The following is a 15,077-nucleotide window of genomic DNA, read 5'->3' on the forward strand; positions in this document are numbered from 1 at the left end:
ATTTAGTCAGTTGTCCAAATTAGCCACAGAATTGTGCCTAGATTAGGTGTTATATTTAGAAACAGGTTAGAAGCTTTGAGGTGAGGGTGATTCTGGATGCCATAGTCCTAGAATTATCTAGCTAAATAAGGTTTAAACAAATGCATCTTTTTTCTGCATATAGATTCATCAGGGAAAATTTTGAAAATACAGATAATAAATAAAAAATAAATAAATTATACTGGTAATCCTTCTGCCCACAGATAACCACCTTTAATTTGTAAATAATTATTTTCCCAGACCTTTTCTAGTGAGATATAAATATAAATACGAATAATTTTTTTTAACAAAATGAGAGCTAATATTGAGAACTGAACCTAATGTACCTTCCTGTCCCCGTGATAAACAATTCTGGGGCAAATATGTTTTTCTGTTTCTATGCCAAACAATACTAGGACCAGACAAAACAAACAACTTCCTACTTTCTCCAGGAAATATTTGCTTACTTATCAACACCTACAGCTTGCTCAATAATAACTGTTCAAGACCTCACCTTACAGCGCCCATTGATTCAAAGCTTTTACATTATAAACTTTGCCCAATTCCAGCCCATTTTCTGCCTTTCAAGACCCACCTTAAAATCATTTGGCCCTAAATGGCCCTAAGACCCTGTAAATATCCTTCCCTTCTGATGTGCTACTAAGACTCTGTCAAGGAGGTATTCTTCTGTGTTAAAATAAATCTGATAAACTTAGCTTTTCTTGGTCAACAAGTTTTTCTAGCCGTCTTTTTTGACAATTATCATTAGCCAACACTCTACACACTTTTGTTAATGGGATTTTTTCTCATGCATACATCATGAATATCTTTCCATGCCCCTTTTCACCTATAACATCATTCTTGTGTATTACATTTAACCAGTTCCTTATTATTTGGCCCTTAGGGTCACTCTAATTTTTTACTCTTATAATTGATGCTATAATGGAGTACCAATAAGCTGGCTTCTTCATTATGTCTATTTTTCCCTTAGAATAGATTTCTGGAGGTGGAATTGCTAAGTCAAAAGGCACATCTATTGTAAGGCTCTTGAGATAGATTGCTAAATTTACCTCCAGATTGTTCCAAGTTACTCTCTCACCAGCAGAATACAAGTGCTTATTTTCTCACATCATCACCAGTATTGAGATGTGTTATTTTTCAATTCCACTAAAATGGATAAGTGAAATACACCTCATGGTTTTCTCTTTAATCACGTGTTGAAGATCTTTCCCAAGGACACAATTCCACTTTCTTTACTACCGTTAGGTTCTCTCTTTCTCAGACAGAAGTGTGCTAGTTTCCTCCCCTGTAACTTAGCTACATGTCCATGAGACTGCCACACCATGGGATGAGTTGAGTATGAACTGGTTCTTATGGTAGTTGTTGCTCCCTTTCAGCATATTTTGAAGTAGACGGCAAAACATAGGTTCTTTCTTTAACTAAAACATAAGAAAATTAGAAAAAGAAAAAATTTCTTTTTTTAGTCCACATAGGGATTACCATTTGAGGTCAAACCCAGTGTATACCCCTGCAATATAGTCTCAAGGGTACTAGGAGCATATTATGGAAATGGGTGTATATGTGTTGTGGGGGTAGGGAGTTCTCTCTGACTTACAGCTTTAGAAATATTAGTATTGGACTTGTGAAGAGCTATTTTCTACCAAGAAATTCCACCAGAAATTCTCGCAATTCATTGAGCTCTTGGCCTTCAGCATAAGATCGATCAGGCTGCCATTAGGGAAGATGAGTGTGGATGAGAGAAGAGAAACCTGGAGAGCTGGCAGGCCCTGCCCTGGGGTTTGTGGAAGTGTGATATAGGAAAGTGAAGCAAGAGAAGCTGAAATCAGAGTCTATATTTCTAGAAAAATGGTCTGCAAAGTACTGTGGCCTCGAAAGTAAGACCCAAGAGACAGGCAGATCTTCAGTTTTAAATCCTAAATTAATTAATGGTATAGGAGACTTTACATTCACCTGGAACCACAGGACTTTTGGAAAACGTTGGTCTTCAATCTTTCTTCTTGCACCCACATTCTTATGTATCACATAGTTCTGCCTCTTATGACATTGACAGTGATTCTCAAAGGAATTCTTAAAAAAAAAAAAATCAAGGATGGCACTAAATATTTGGCCCTTGATTTATCAAGTTGTCATACAACATGAAAACAAAAACTAGGAGAAAGGTGGTGAATGTGAAAGAGCATGAGACTCTCGCTGAACCACAACATAATAAAGACGACAACAGGGCCAAGTTCAACATCCAAAAGAGACATGGAGCCCAAAAGCTAGCGTGTGGTTATTTAATTCTAGAAAAGGGAACTGTATAAGGGTGTTGAGGAAGATAATGAAAGGAGCAGTTAAAATGTAAACTGCCCACTGGAGACTATTTTAAAATGCTTTTTTGGAGTACCTTGCAAGGAGCTCCAAAGTCAATAATAAAAGCTCCTATAAATGCATCAAGGCAGAAAGCCAACTAGATAATCAGTAAGACCACTTGACCTAGAGCTGCACTGAGAACTCTGTGTAGCTCTAAAATGGAAAAAATATGGAAAGGCAGTTATTTTTTCTTTAACTCTGTAAAGATGAAGAAAGACAACATGGACATTTTAACTCACTATTTTGAAAGACATTGTTCATAAATATGGATTCAAACATATGCCTAATGCACTGAAGGCAAAAACTGACAACAGGAGGCATCCTGAGAGTGAAGCCACCAGATAAAACACATGGTTGCATCATGGAAATAAGCTCCCCTAAGAGGGGCAGTGAAATGCCTCCATACAGGCAAGAACAAAGCCCACACTGCACCCACAGGATCATAAATTCTGAACTATCAGTTGTGGCTCATTCTTTGAGATACTGGTCTGAGACTACTGAGTCCAAAAAGACCAGCCAAATGCTAGGCTTCCTCTAGAACATTCTTGGCCATGACACAAAAAACTTCATCTCTCCCGGTGCAAAACCAAGGTGTGGTCACTCCTTTCTTCAGTAGTGTTAAAGGTGGTCCTCATATGGTAAGTAGTACATACTTATATTATCTCACATTCTTACAACATTCCTGTACCATATCTATTTTCTTATTTACAGATATAGTCTGAGGCCCACAACAGTTGCTTATGTTGATAAGCAATAAGAGCTTAAGGATTCAACCCAAAGACTGCCATCACGTCTCATAGGTGAGGAAAACAGACTGCAACAACCCATAGTTTTCCTCAGTCAGGAAGGCAGAGATGTGATATGATCCAACGGAAAGTCGTGAAAAACGTTGTGAATTCATCTCCAGATATAATGTAAACCAGGTAGCACACAGTATGGGAAACCCTGTAGTAGCTAAAATTAAAAATAAAAATTGCTTCACAATGTATCTTGGAGACAGTTCTTTATAAGTACATATAGTTTTCTCAGTTGTTTGTTTTACAGGTGTATAATCTGCATTGTACAGTTGTACATTTATTTATTTATATTTTTAATTCAAAAAGGAAAACACATACACACAGTAAAAGTCATGCAATTCAAAAGTCATTGCAATGAAAAGAAGGCAACTCTCCTACCCTAAAAATTCTCACCCCCTTCCCAGAGCTCACCACTGTTAACAATTTATTTCATTTGCTCCCAGAAAATTGCCATGCGTATATACACACTTACACATGCATCATATGCCACACACACATTCTTTTTTTTTTCGAGACAAGTCTCTCTCTGTCACCAGACTGGAGTGCAGTGGCACGATCTCAGCTCACTGCAACCTCTGTCTCCTGGGTTCAAGCGATTCCCTTGCCTCAGCCTCCCAAGTAGCTGGGACTACAGGCGTGCACCACCACGCCCGGCTAATTTTCGTATTTTTAGTAGAGATGGGGTTTCACCATGTTGGCCTGGATGGTCTTGATCTCTTGACCTCATAATCCACCTGTCTTGGCCTCTCAAGGTGTTGGAATTACCAGTGTGAGCCACTGCACCCGGTCCACACATTCTTTGAAAATAAGAATACAGGATATGTTGGTGGATGCATATGCATACATCTTATTTATTTTATAAAAAATAGAAGCAGAATGTGTTTTGTATGTTCTTTTTGGTAATTGCTTTTTTTGTCTTATTTTATTTTTAATTGACAAATAGTAATTATATGTATTGATGGAATACAATGTTATGTTTTGATACATGTGTAAATTGTGGAATGATCAAATCAGGCTAACTTGCATATCCATCACCTCAAACATTAATCATTGATTGGTGGTGAAAATGCTTAAAATCCTCTTTTTTCAGCTATTTTGAAATATACATTATTATTAACTATAATCATTGTGTTGTGCAATAGATTGCCAGCACTTATTCCTTCTATTTATCTGTAACCTTGAACCCGTTAATCAATGTCTCCCCCTTCCCTGTCCACCCACTCCTCATTCCCCCAGCGTCTGGTAACCACCATTCTACTCTATACTTCTGAACTGTTAAGATTCCACACATAAGTGAGACCTATGCGGTATTTGTCCCTCTGTGCCTGGCTTATTTCACTTAACATAATGTCCTCTAGACTAATTCGTGTTGTCACAAATGACACTATTTCCTGTTTTTGTTTTTGTTTTTTTAAGGCTGAATGGTATTCCATTGTGTCTATATACTACATCTTTTAAATCCATTCATTCGTCGATTCGGGTCACTTAGGTTGTTTCCATATCTTGGCTATTGTGAATGCTGCAATGAACATGGGAGTGCAGACATCTCTGCAGCACACTGATTTCAGTTCCTTTGGGTAAATACACAGTAGTGGGACTGCTAGATCATATAGTCATTCTATTTTTAGTTTTCGGAGGAACCGCTATACTGTTTCTAAAAATGGCTGTGCTAATTTACAATACCACTGACAGTGTATAAGGGTCCCTTTGCTCCACATCCTCATCTTTGTTATCTTTCATCTTTTTGATAACAAGTCTGATGTGATAGCTCATTTTGATTTGAATTTTCATTTTTTTCTGATAATTAGAGATGTTGACCATTTTTTCATTTATCTGCTGGCCATTGGTATGTCTTCTTTTGAGAAATGAAAGCAAAACATAGACAAATGGAGTTACATCAAACTTAAAAGCTTCTGCTCAGCAAATGAAACAATGAAGTGAAGACACAAACCACAGATTAGGAGAAAATATTTGCAAATTATACATTGGATAAAGGACTAATATCCAAAACACACAAAGGAACTCAGACTACTCAGTAACAAGAAACTAATCTTATTAAAAATGGGCAAAGAACTTGAATAGACATTTCTCAAAAAAGCACAATGTTTTTTGTATTTTTTTTACTTTAATGTGTATTGGAGAGCTTTTCATATTAATATATGTTTCACATTCTTTGCAACATCTATATAGTGTTTCATTCTATGAATGCAACCTAACTCACTTAACTGGTCTACTGTTAATAGATATTTAAGTCATTTCCAGTCGTTTGCTGTTGAAATAATGCTGCAGCAAACATCCTTGCAGGTGTCTTTGAACACATGTGAGAAAATATTTGTAGGCTAGGTTCTTAGCCTAGAGGTGTGATTGTCAGATCCCAGGGATGTACATTTAATTAACTATTATTTTTATTTTTTTATTTTAAATAGGAAATGTATTTGCGTGACTCAAAAATTAAAATGCTAGAACACAGTAAACATTGGAAATTGTCATACTCTTCCTTGTCCCTGATCATCGTACTTCCTTCATCCTATCTAAACTAAGACTTTATTTGTGTCTTGTACTTTTTCCAGATTGTTCTGTATTCAGATGCAAGAGAATGCAAGTATATATACTTACTGCCCCACCTTCTTACCCGAAAGCACATAGTGTATACATTGTTCTATGTCTTACATTTTCCACTTAATGTGTCCTGGAGATCTGGCTATGGACTGAATGTGTTCCCCAAAGATTTATATGCTGAAACCTAATCCCCAGTGTGGTGGTATTAGGAGGTGGTGCCTTTAGAAGATGATTCAGTCATGAGGGTAGAGCCCTCAGGAATGGGATTAATGCCCGTATAAGAAAAGACATGAAAGAAGTGTTCTCTCTGCCCTCTACCATGTGAGGATACAAGGAGATAACAGCTGTCTGCAAACCAGGAATAATTTCCCCCTGCCCCCAGACATCAGATCTGCTAGCACCTTCATCTTGGACTTTCCTGCCTCCAGAACTGTGAAAAATAAACTTCCATTGTTCATAAGCCTTCCAGCTGCTGACATTTTGTTATTGCAGCCCTAACAGACTGACAGATCTTTCATTATAAGTATATAGGGATCACCCCCCATTCCTTTTTACAACTGCATACTACTCCATAGTGTAGATGTTCCTTAACTCGATTAGTCCCCTTCTGATGGACACTAAAGTCATTTTCAAATTTTTGCTACTACAAAAAAAGCTGTAATGAATAAATATGTATATACCTCATTTTATACTCATATAAATAGATGTCATGCTACCACTTATAAAAAATTAAGGGAACACAGAATTATATATCTGTGTTGGCTAGCAAATATATAATAATTCATCAGAAGTATAAACAAAGACCTAATAATAACATTCCTTGCTGGAAAGGATGGGAACTTACAGAAAGGGAACAAAGTGGGAAGTTCTCTGTATACCTTTTTACATGTTTTTATTATTTGAGTCATGTAAATATGCTACAGTACTATATAACTACTTTGAAAATTATGTAATATGTATCAAAATATGTTTATGATAGACTTAGATACACTCACAAGGGATTGTTTTCAAAAATAGGCTGTTTAAGGCATCTTTAGGCTTTCGAAGCAAAATTATAACTGGCCATGTGCTTCTCTTCTAAACTCATCCCGTAGTTCCTTACCTGGCTTGTAGCATAATTGTAAGCATCAATTTTCATGAAGTTTTTCCCCAGGTGGTTAATTGCCCATTGCTAGCATTATCTCTCTTTCCCTGAAACTCTAGAAACACTAGAAATAGTTACCAGATTCTTTTTACAGAAGTAAATTAAGAAATGTAATTAATAGAAAATGCCCCACATCCCACATATATCCAACATTAAGTAAAAAGATGACCTATGGCTATGGAGAATTCCTGGGCAGCCTTGGTTTACAGTACCTCACTCATCTGGCCCATGTGTGAAATTTAAATACACAGTGCTTTGTGCTTCAAGCCTCACAGGAAATCCCCCCCACCCCAGGGAAAGGGTGCTTCTGTGAACTGCTGCTTCTGTGAACACCCAACATTCTCCCATTACTTGGACCTTCCAGAAATTTTAGGGTCATACACTATATTCTGAAGCTGCTTTGTTCATTTTTCTTTTAACTATGCTGTCTCTTCAACAAGCCATCCTAGAATTGCCAGGAGATGTTTGAAAATTTAGTCAATTAACATTCATTGATTTTTCTTCCTCCTTTTTTTCTCTCTCTCTTCTAAGAGCCCTTCTTGTGACAATTAGGTCCCCAGAGGCTTGCCTGTCCTTAGGCTTACAGCCTTCTTCTATAGTTGTATTATGATTTTATTACATGTGAGTGTATTATACATTATGTTACATCATACCAGATTATCTCTTTTTAGAATTAGAGACAAAAAATTAAAAAGCCATTGTCTCTTTTAAGGGTGAACCCTTAGCTGAGATGACAATAGATCAAAACTGCCATCGCCTTCCATGTATTCATGAGACAAATCAAGGATGGTGACTTTGTTTTTTCACATATCCACATTATAGGTTGAATTGTGTCCCCCCAAAAACTATGTTTGAGATATAAAGCCCAGAACTTGTATATGGAAACAGGGTTTTTGCAGATGTCATTAGGCTAAAATGAGGTCTCATATGGGATTAGGGCTCACCTTAATCCAGTATGATTGGTGTCTTTACAAGAGGATAAAAATTTGGATGTAGACACAGAGGGAAGACAGCCATGTGAAGACAGAGGCAGAAATTGAAGTGCTGCTACAAGCCAAGGAAAACCTGGGGCTACCAGGAGGAGGAAGAGACAAGGATTCTCCCCTACAGGAACTGGAAAGCATAGCCCCACCAACACCTTGATTTTGGACTCCTAGCCTCTAGAACTGCAAGAGAATAAATAGAATGAAGTGTTTTTTCCAAGCCACTCAGATTGTGGTACTTGTTGCAGTAGCCACAGGAAACTAATATACCATGCATTTGTTCATTTCTAAAAATGTCTGGCATGTGCCCCTTCTCTGACCTGTTTCCACATATTCCAGACAAAATGGAATGTCATCCAAGTATCATCAGAGAGGCTGTCTGCTGCATCAAAGGTGGGATTTTAGCATTCTGTGTCCTGCAGCCTGAGACCAAGTGACTGGTTCATGCCCCCTCCCTGGCATCATCTAGAAACTTTCCAGATCCTCTGCACTAAGTGGACACAAGTAGCATCCCAGGAATGCTCAGGAGATCAGAAGCCTAGCTCCCTATCATTGTTTTGCACACAATCCTCCACATTCCCAGCACTTCCCTATCCTGTGTTGCCCTGGCTACAGGCATTTGGAAAACGTTTTCCTTTGCTCCTTGGGCTCATCACACAAGGAGGCAAACACATCAGCTTTGGCCATCCCAAAAGCCTTTGAGTTCTCCAGAGACTAAAGGCAGAAGAGACCCATTTTCAAAGGCATTTGTCTGAAGAGCAACTGGAGGACTTACTTATTTGGCAGATTCTTCCTTCAGATTTCCTTTCAGGTGATCATGGATTTGGCATTGGAGCACTTGGCTAATCCTCAAAAAGCACAAATCAAACGCCCCGTTCTCCTGCCCCATAATTACATTACCCACTTACTCCCCATGAGCTGGTGATAAAAGGAAATTTACCAAATAGGTGCTTAACAGATGGCCTTAAAATGTTTAAATTGCCACTTGAAGGAGGGCTGATGAAAGGGGTGTGCACAGGTGTGACTTAGGCGGATGAGACCTGCCGTACTTGTGCAGGGTGGGGCCACTCAGAGCGAGCACACCCAACGGTGGAGGATTAGGCAGGCTTCTTCCTCTGTGCTTCACCTTTGGCTACCGATTCAGATGCTGAGGCAAAGCCTGGGTCAGTGTCAGGACTGGGGCTGCACCTTGGGGAGTTGTACAAGATTTCTGATCCTTTGCACCACATGGTATCTTCTACCACCTGCCCTGGGACCACCGACAAACCCATTTCATGATGTATTCTGAAGTGACCCAAATAAGCCTCCTTCTTGGTAGAAGTCGCCTCCTTCTGGTAACCTTAGAATGGGGAAAGGTTGAGCTCATTTGGAGTTTCATCTTTCAGTTACTGCTCTAGCCAATTGGACCCACCCTTTAGCATCCATTTTCAGTTACTTTCTGCTTTCATCCGTGGAAATTCACTAAAGAAGTTCCTGTGCAGTATCAGTTTCTCTGGATGGGGAGGTCAGCTTCCTCGTGGAGCTCATATTTTGATTCTGCTCTCAGGACTTGGAGGGTCTCCCATCTTTTTTAGGCCATCTCCACATTTGAAGCCTCCTGCTGTGGAATCACATTTACTTTTTCTCTGAACTTCTTGAATATGTATGTTCCTAAAGTCTACTGCAGACATCCTAAAAAGCCCAGTGTTCCCTTAGCATTTGGGAGCTCCAGAATGAGAGGGCCACTTTCTCCCAAGGTCTCTATGATTTTGTTTCACCAATCAGCCCTTCCTTTTGGCTGAAGTGAGATTCAGAAGATGTCTAGAGAATTGATGTTCCTCATCTTTCCATCTTTTCTCTGTCAGATTTGTATCCACAATGGGAAAGCATTGTCCACACATTTCCACTATTGAGGGGAGGTGGCTGATAATTGCCCACTCTTTCAATTTGACCTATTTTTAAAAATATTCTTAATAACAATCTTCTGTTGACATTATGGGCATAAGACAACTAAAATATTTAGGGTAGGTATTTAGTATGGGCTGCTATAATAAGGTACCATCGACTGGGTGGCTTATAAACAACAGCAATTTATTTCTTACGGTTCTGGGAACTGGAAGTTCAAGATGAGGGTGCCAGCATGGCTGGGTTCTGCTGATAACCTCTTCCAGGTAGTGGAGGGCTGACTTCTCACTGTATCCACACATGGTAGAAAGAGGGCGAGAAAGCTTTGTGAGATCGCTTTTGAAAGGGTCCTAATCTCATTCAGGAGAGCTCCTCTCAAAGGCCCCACTTCCTAATACCATCACATTGTACTTTGGATTTCAACATATGAGTTTGGGGTACATAAACATTCAGTCAATTGCAGGAGGGCAATCTTTGGATTAGGTAGTGGGCAGTGGTAGGGTGGGGAGTCTCTCAGTTAGATCTCTCAACTGAATTGTCTTTTTTTTTTTTTTGGCCTTTGATGAAAAAGTTGTGATTTTTTAAAAACCTATTTCCTGAAGCATACGGCAAGTGTTATGGACTCTACTCTTGACAGTTTACCACATTTTGTTCAGTTACAAATCATTATTAACTTCCAGAGAAGTGAAAGACTTGGGGGTACAAGACCCCCAGTATCACCTCTCTCCCCAAAATTGTGTTGTCATCGTTCAGCCTTGAATCCAGTTCCCCACATGGGAGGCCACATGGTCTTCCTCAGTTATTGGGCATTGGAATCCACTCGTATTAGGAAAAGCAGTCTTACCTGCCACGACCAGTAACTGCCCAATCTCAGTGCTTCATCAAATAAGATTAATTTCTCACTCAGGACACAGCCCAGCTTCCATGACTGAATTCTGAGTGGCTCATGGCTACTGCTGCATTCTCCTTTGCCAGAGACTCCATTTCTCAGCCTGCCTTGCACTAGGGTGGCCATGTGACCCAGTTCCAGCCAATGAGAGAGGCGAGGCTGTGGGGCTGCCCAGGAGAATTGTCTTTCCTAATCAATGGAAAGAACATGTTCTGCTGCCCCCTTCTTCCAAGTCTTGCTAGGGATGCTGGTGTCAGCATGCAGTACTTTTTCCCTAGACAGTTTCAATAACTCCAAACTGTCTCCTGCATCCAGTTTCTCCTCTTCCACTCTTGTCTCGACATTCCTGCCAATCATCTTATAAAAACACCTGTAAACAAGGTTGGCTTCTCCTGCCTGTGGGACACCTTTAAATGCCTATGCTTAAGGATGAGGCATACCATCCATGAGAAACATGCCCAGTTCTATGGCTGCCTTCTCAGTGTGAGGTGGCAAACAGAGGATGGGAAGCCAACATGTTGAGGAATAGCCAAGTAGAGGGATGGAAGGAGCCCAGGCCCCTAGAGGCATCACTGAGCTTCTGAACCAGTCCCAGACCCTCTCATTATGTACCTCCAGACTCCTTATTATGGAAGATAATTAAATCTCTTATTGTTGTTGTTACTTGCTGAAATAAACCCTTCATGGTCTGGTCCCAACCTGACTCGTCAGCCTCAGTTTCCTCTCTTCATCACAACGTATCTTGCCCGCCAGCCACTATAAGCTACTTCAACATTCTCACGCTTCTTTGTCTTTATTCATGCTCCTCTCACTGCCTAGAATGCTTCCCTTCTGCTTCTGTTTCAGGCACATATATATTTATACCCCTGCTTCAAGGTTCTGATGGTTCTTCCTACAAGAAGCCTCCATGGATTTCCTCCAGGCATGTTTAGTCTCCTTGTGGCACTGTGTTTCTACCTGTGTGACAGGCCAGGTACACAGTTTACTGTGGCTATTTGTTTACACCCTGGTCTTCTCCATAGTTAGGAGCCACTTGAGGTCATGGGGCAGTGTTTTGCTTTTTTCTGAGGGCCAGGTAACCAGCACAGTACACTATAGGTTCTTAGCAAATGTGCCTTGATTGAACAATAGAGAAAGCCTTTCCCGTCAGTGATGACACTGCCTGCCCATGCCAGGAGCCCATCACTCTGTGAGCATAGCTCCTGCCCTTCTCTTAGCCTTTCATCCTCCCATGCTCTACTTCCGCCTTGTCTAATGAATTCCTAGACTGTTAGAGTTGGAAGAGACCTTAGAGTTTTCCTAAGGTTTATTACAGGAATGGCTAGTGAGTAAAATGAAGGATTCCAGGAATAAATATATTTGGGAAACACTAAATTAAATAAAATTTAAACAAGCCCTTCACCATAGAACTTCTCAGAGCCCATTATATGCTGACATGTGGTGGGAATCTCTGAAAAAAGGCAAATAGCAGGCAACATTTCTCAATACTCCACCCCCACCTCCACTGTGGAACTCGTTCCTGGGGAATGTGCTGTAGGACACTGATCTGAAACAAGCCCTTAGTTCTACAGGTAAGAATTTACTTTCCTGAATCCCAGAGCCAAGCTGGTAATGGGGCCGCCTGCCCACCAGCTTGGAATCTCCATCCCGCTCTGTGGCTCCATCTTGATCTGCTCCACCACTTTCTGGCCACACCACTAATTTAGCACTTTGCATGGTTGGTCATGTATGCACTTATGTCTAGAGCTAAATTATAACTTTCTAAAAGGGAGGGGTCTTTTCAACCCTCTGCTAGTCTTCTCGCTGTCCATAGTCAGGCATGTGGTCAATGATATACTCTGACTGAAGAATGAACAGTACATGAATGAATGAGGGAGTTAAACATTTACCACATTATTTTGGAAAGTGATCACATCTCTTTGGGGACTAGAACAGATACACCATTAATTTTTGTACCACGAAAGAGGAAAATGTGTTCCATCACCTCACCACAGTATTTCTTATCATCGATTATAAGGAGCATTCTAATTTTAAGGGTGCTAAAATAAAAACGCATGCGTATCTTACTATTAATGAGTTACAGTAAAGAAATTTACTTGAGGCTGGGCGCGATGGCTCACGCCTATAATCCCAGCACTTTGGGAGGCCGAGGTGGGTGGATCACGAGGTCAGGAGATCGAGACCATCTTGGCTAACACGGTGAAACCCTGTCTCTACTAAAAATACAAAAAATTAGCCGGGCATGGTTGTGGGCGCCTGTAGTCCCAGCTACTTGGGAGGCTGAGGCAGGAGAATGGTGTGAACCCGGGAGGCGGAGCTTGCAGTGAGCCGACATTGCGCCATTGCACTCCAGCCTGGGCAACAGAGCGAGACTCTGTCTCAAAAAAAAAAAAGAAAAAAGAAAAAGAAATTTACTTGAAGCAAAACTCAGTTCCACAGATCTTCTCATTTCACTGGGAACTCATTTCAAAATTGTCCAAATCCTCAGAGTGGGAAAAGAGTGGGAAGGAAGAAAGGCTTGGAGTCACAGGGTTAAAGAAGAACAGCTAAGGAAGTTCTGCCAAGGGCCACAGTTGTGAGTGCCTTGAGGTTTTCAAGGGTGGTGGCCATTGCCATTGGGCAGCCTCCAGCTGAAACCCAACAGGCAGGGCACACAAATGGCATCAATTAATCTGAGATTGGTAATGACATGTTTGTTTTGGATTGAAGGAATGCCATTGTGGCTTCCATGCAGTGATTGGGTTGCTGTGGATAAAGGGTGGGGAGATGTGTATCCTGGACACAGTCATTCCATGGCCCTTGGGAGCCATCCAAGATGGTTCCAGGGTGTTTTTGGTAATTGGGAGTCTCTGGTAAAAGCATTTTCTCCAGGAACTTCAAAGAAAAGTCGCAAGTGTGCATTGTGATCCTGTGAGGCTAACACTCACCTGTGGATGGCCATGGGGCATTTCCAGTGAGCCCTGCCTGGCTTATTGGAAGGAACTATAATGCTGTAGAGTTGATACACACATCTCCACATCAGTTTTTTGTTTTGTTTTGTTTTGTTTTGTTTTTTAAAAAAGGAAAAGCTTCTTTCTCTGACTATGTAAACACTGGGGCTAAGGGGAAGTCATTTCCCCATTTCCAGAATACAGTCCAAGTTCACGAGTTCGACATTTCAAACCAGACCCATGCCCTTGGTGGTCAGGTTGGTTTTCCTTTGGCCAAACACAACCTTCTGCACTTGAAGAGGGCAGCCTGGGGTGGAAGGGCACTTACAGGGCTTATTTAAAAGGGCACCAAAGTCTTCTGGGAGAGAAAATAGCTCTTTCCAGAGAGATTTTCATGATTAAGTGCAAATGAATCTGAAACACATGGATCAAATTTCCCTAAAATTACACACAGTATTAAAAATTAAGGGGGTAAAGGGAATGGTTTTTCTGGTAACCCCAAAACATATGAAGAGACACACTTAATGCAAACAAAAATAAACCAAACAATGGTGTCTGGAGCCTTCTATTGGTACAGAACCCAGCTGAGCTTTGTCTTTTCTTGGTGAGTAAGACTGAGGCCCTCCCCTCTCATCACTTAACGGGGAGAATCTGCCACCGGAAGGCCTTCTTCAGCTGAGATGCACTGCCATTTTTAAGAGGGAGGCAGGGCAGCCAGGGAGAAAAGCCCATTTTCTGTCGGTTAAGCCTCTCCATTAGTTACCTTTACCTTTATGAATGCTGTTAAGATTTGGGCTTTAACATACATAACTTTAAGTCAGTAATATCCTTCATGCTTGCATGATTTGTTGGCTCCATATGTAACCTCTTGGCCCATTAAATTGGCTCCAACTCAAATCCTGTTGTTTCTTTACTTTCAGCTTTCTTTTTGTTGAAAACAAGGGGGCATGGAGTAGAGGAAGAAGCAAGCAGAAGAAATGGGGAGAAGCTGGAGAAAGAAGAAAAAAATGGGATTCTTTCTACTGAAATTTCTAAATGTGGAACTCATTGTCTGTACTGGCTTTGAGGCAGAAAAAAAAAAAAAAACCCTAAGAGTTTAAATATTTGTTGAAGTCTGGATTTCTCCCTGCACCCATCCCCCCATTCCCTCTAGTAAAATTAAAGCTGAAGCTAGCAGTTCACGTCTAGCTCTTGAAATGTCACCGGCAACACTGCTATTATTCTGATTTTCTGGGCAACGCCCGTCGGTTCCCTGCTGCAGTTCAATTAAACTAACTCTGCCTCTCGCAGATCTGACCTGACAGCTGCATTGAATTTGGGTTCATTTGGTGATTTATCGGGCTGGGTGATGTACAGCCACATGATTTAGGAGTGCAAAAAAACTCTGGAATGCACCAAAAAAGCAATATATGCATTATTATTAATAATAATAATAAAGATAAATGTCAGCCCCAAGTGACTCTGGTGGCCCTCGCCACTCCATTTAACATTTTAACGGTG

General features: G+C 40.6%; 1 protein-coding gene across 1 annotated transcript in view; it reads left to right on the forward strand.

The window, feature by feature from the left end:
- The window catches only part of LOC105489525 (chloride intracellular channel 5), a 137,755-nt gene extending 122,976 nt beyond the window's left edge, over positions 1-14,779 (forward strand). Inside the window, exon 6 of the mRNA XM_024795276.2 lies at positions 14,498-14,779. Within this exon, the coding sequence (XP_024651044.1) occupies positions 14,498-14,512 (15 nt within the window). The 3' untranslated portion in view covers positions 14,513-14,779. The remainder of the gene's footprint in view (positions 1-14,497) is intronic.
- The last annotated feature ends 298 nt before the right edge of the window (positions 14,780-15,077 follow it).

The sequence above is a fragment of the Macaca nemestrina genome, chromosome 5, assembly GCF_043159975.1.
Source record: "Macaca nemestrina isolate mMacNem1 chromosome 5, mMacNem.hap1, whole genome shotgun sequence".
Classification (NCBI taxonomy): domain Eukaryota; kingdom Metazoa; phylum Chordata; class Mammalia; order Primates; family Cercopithecidae; genus Macaca; species Macaca nemestrina.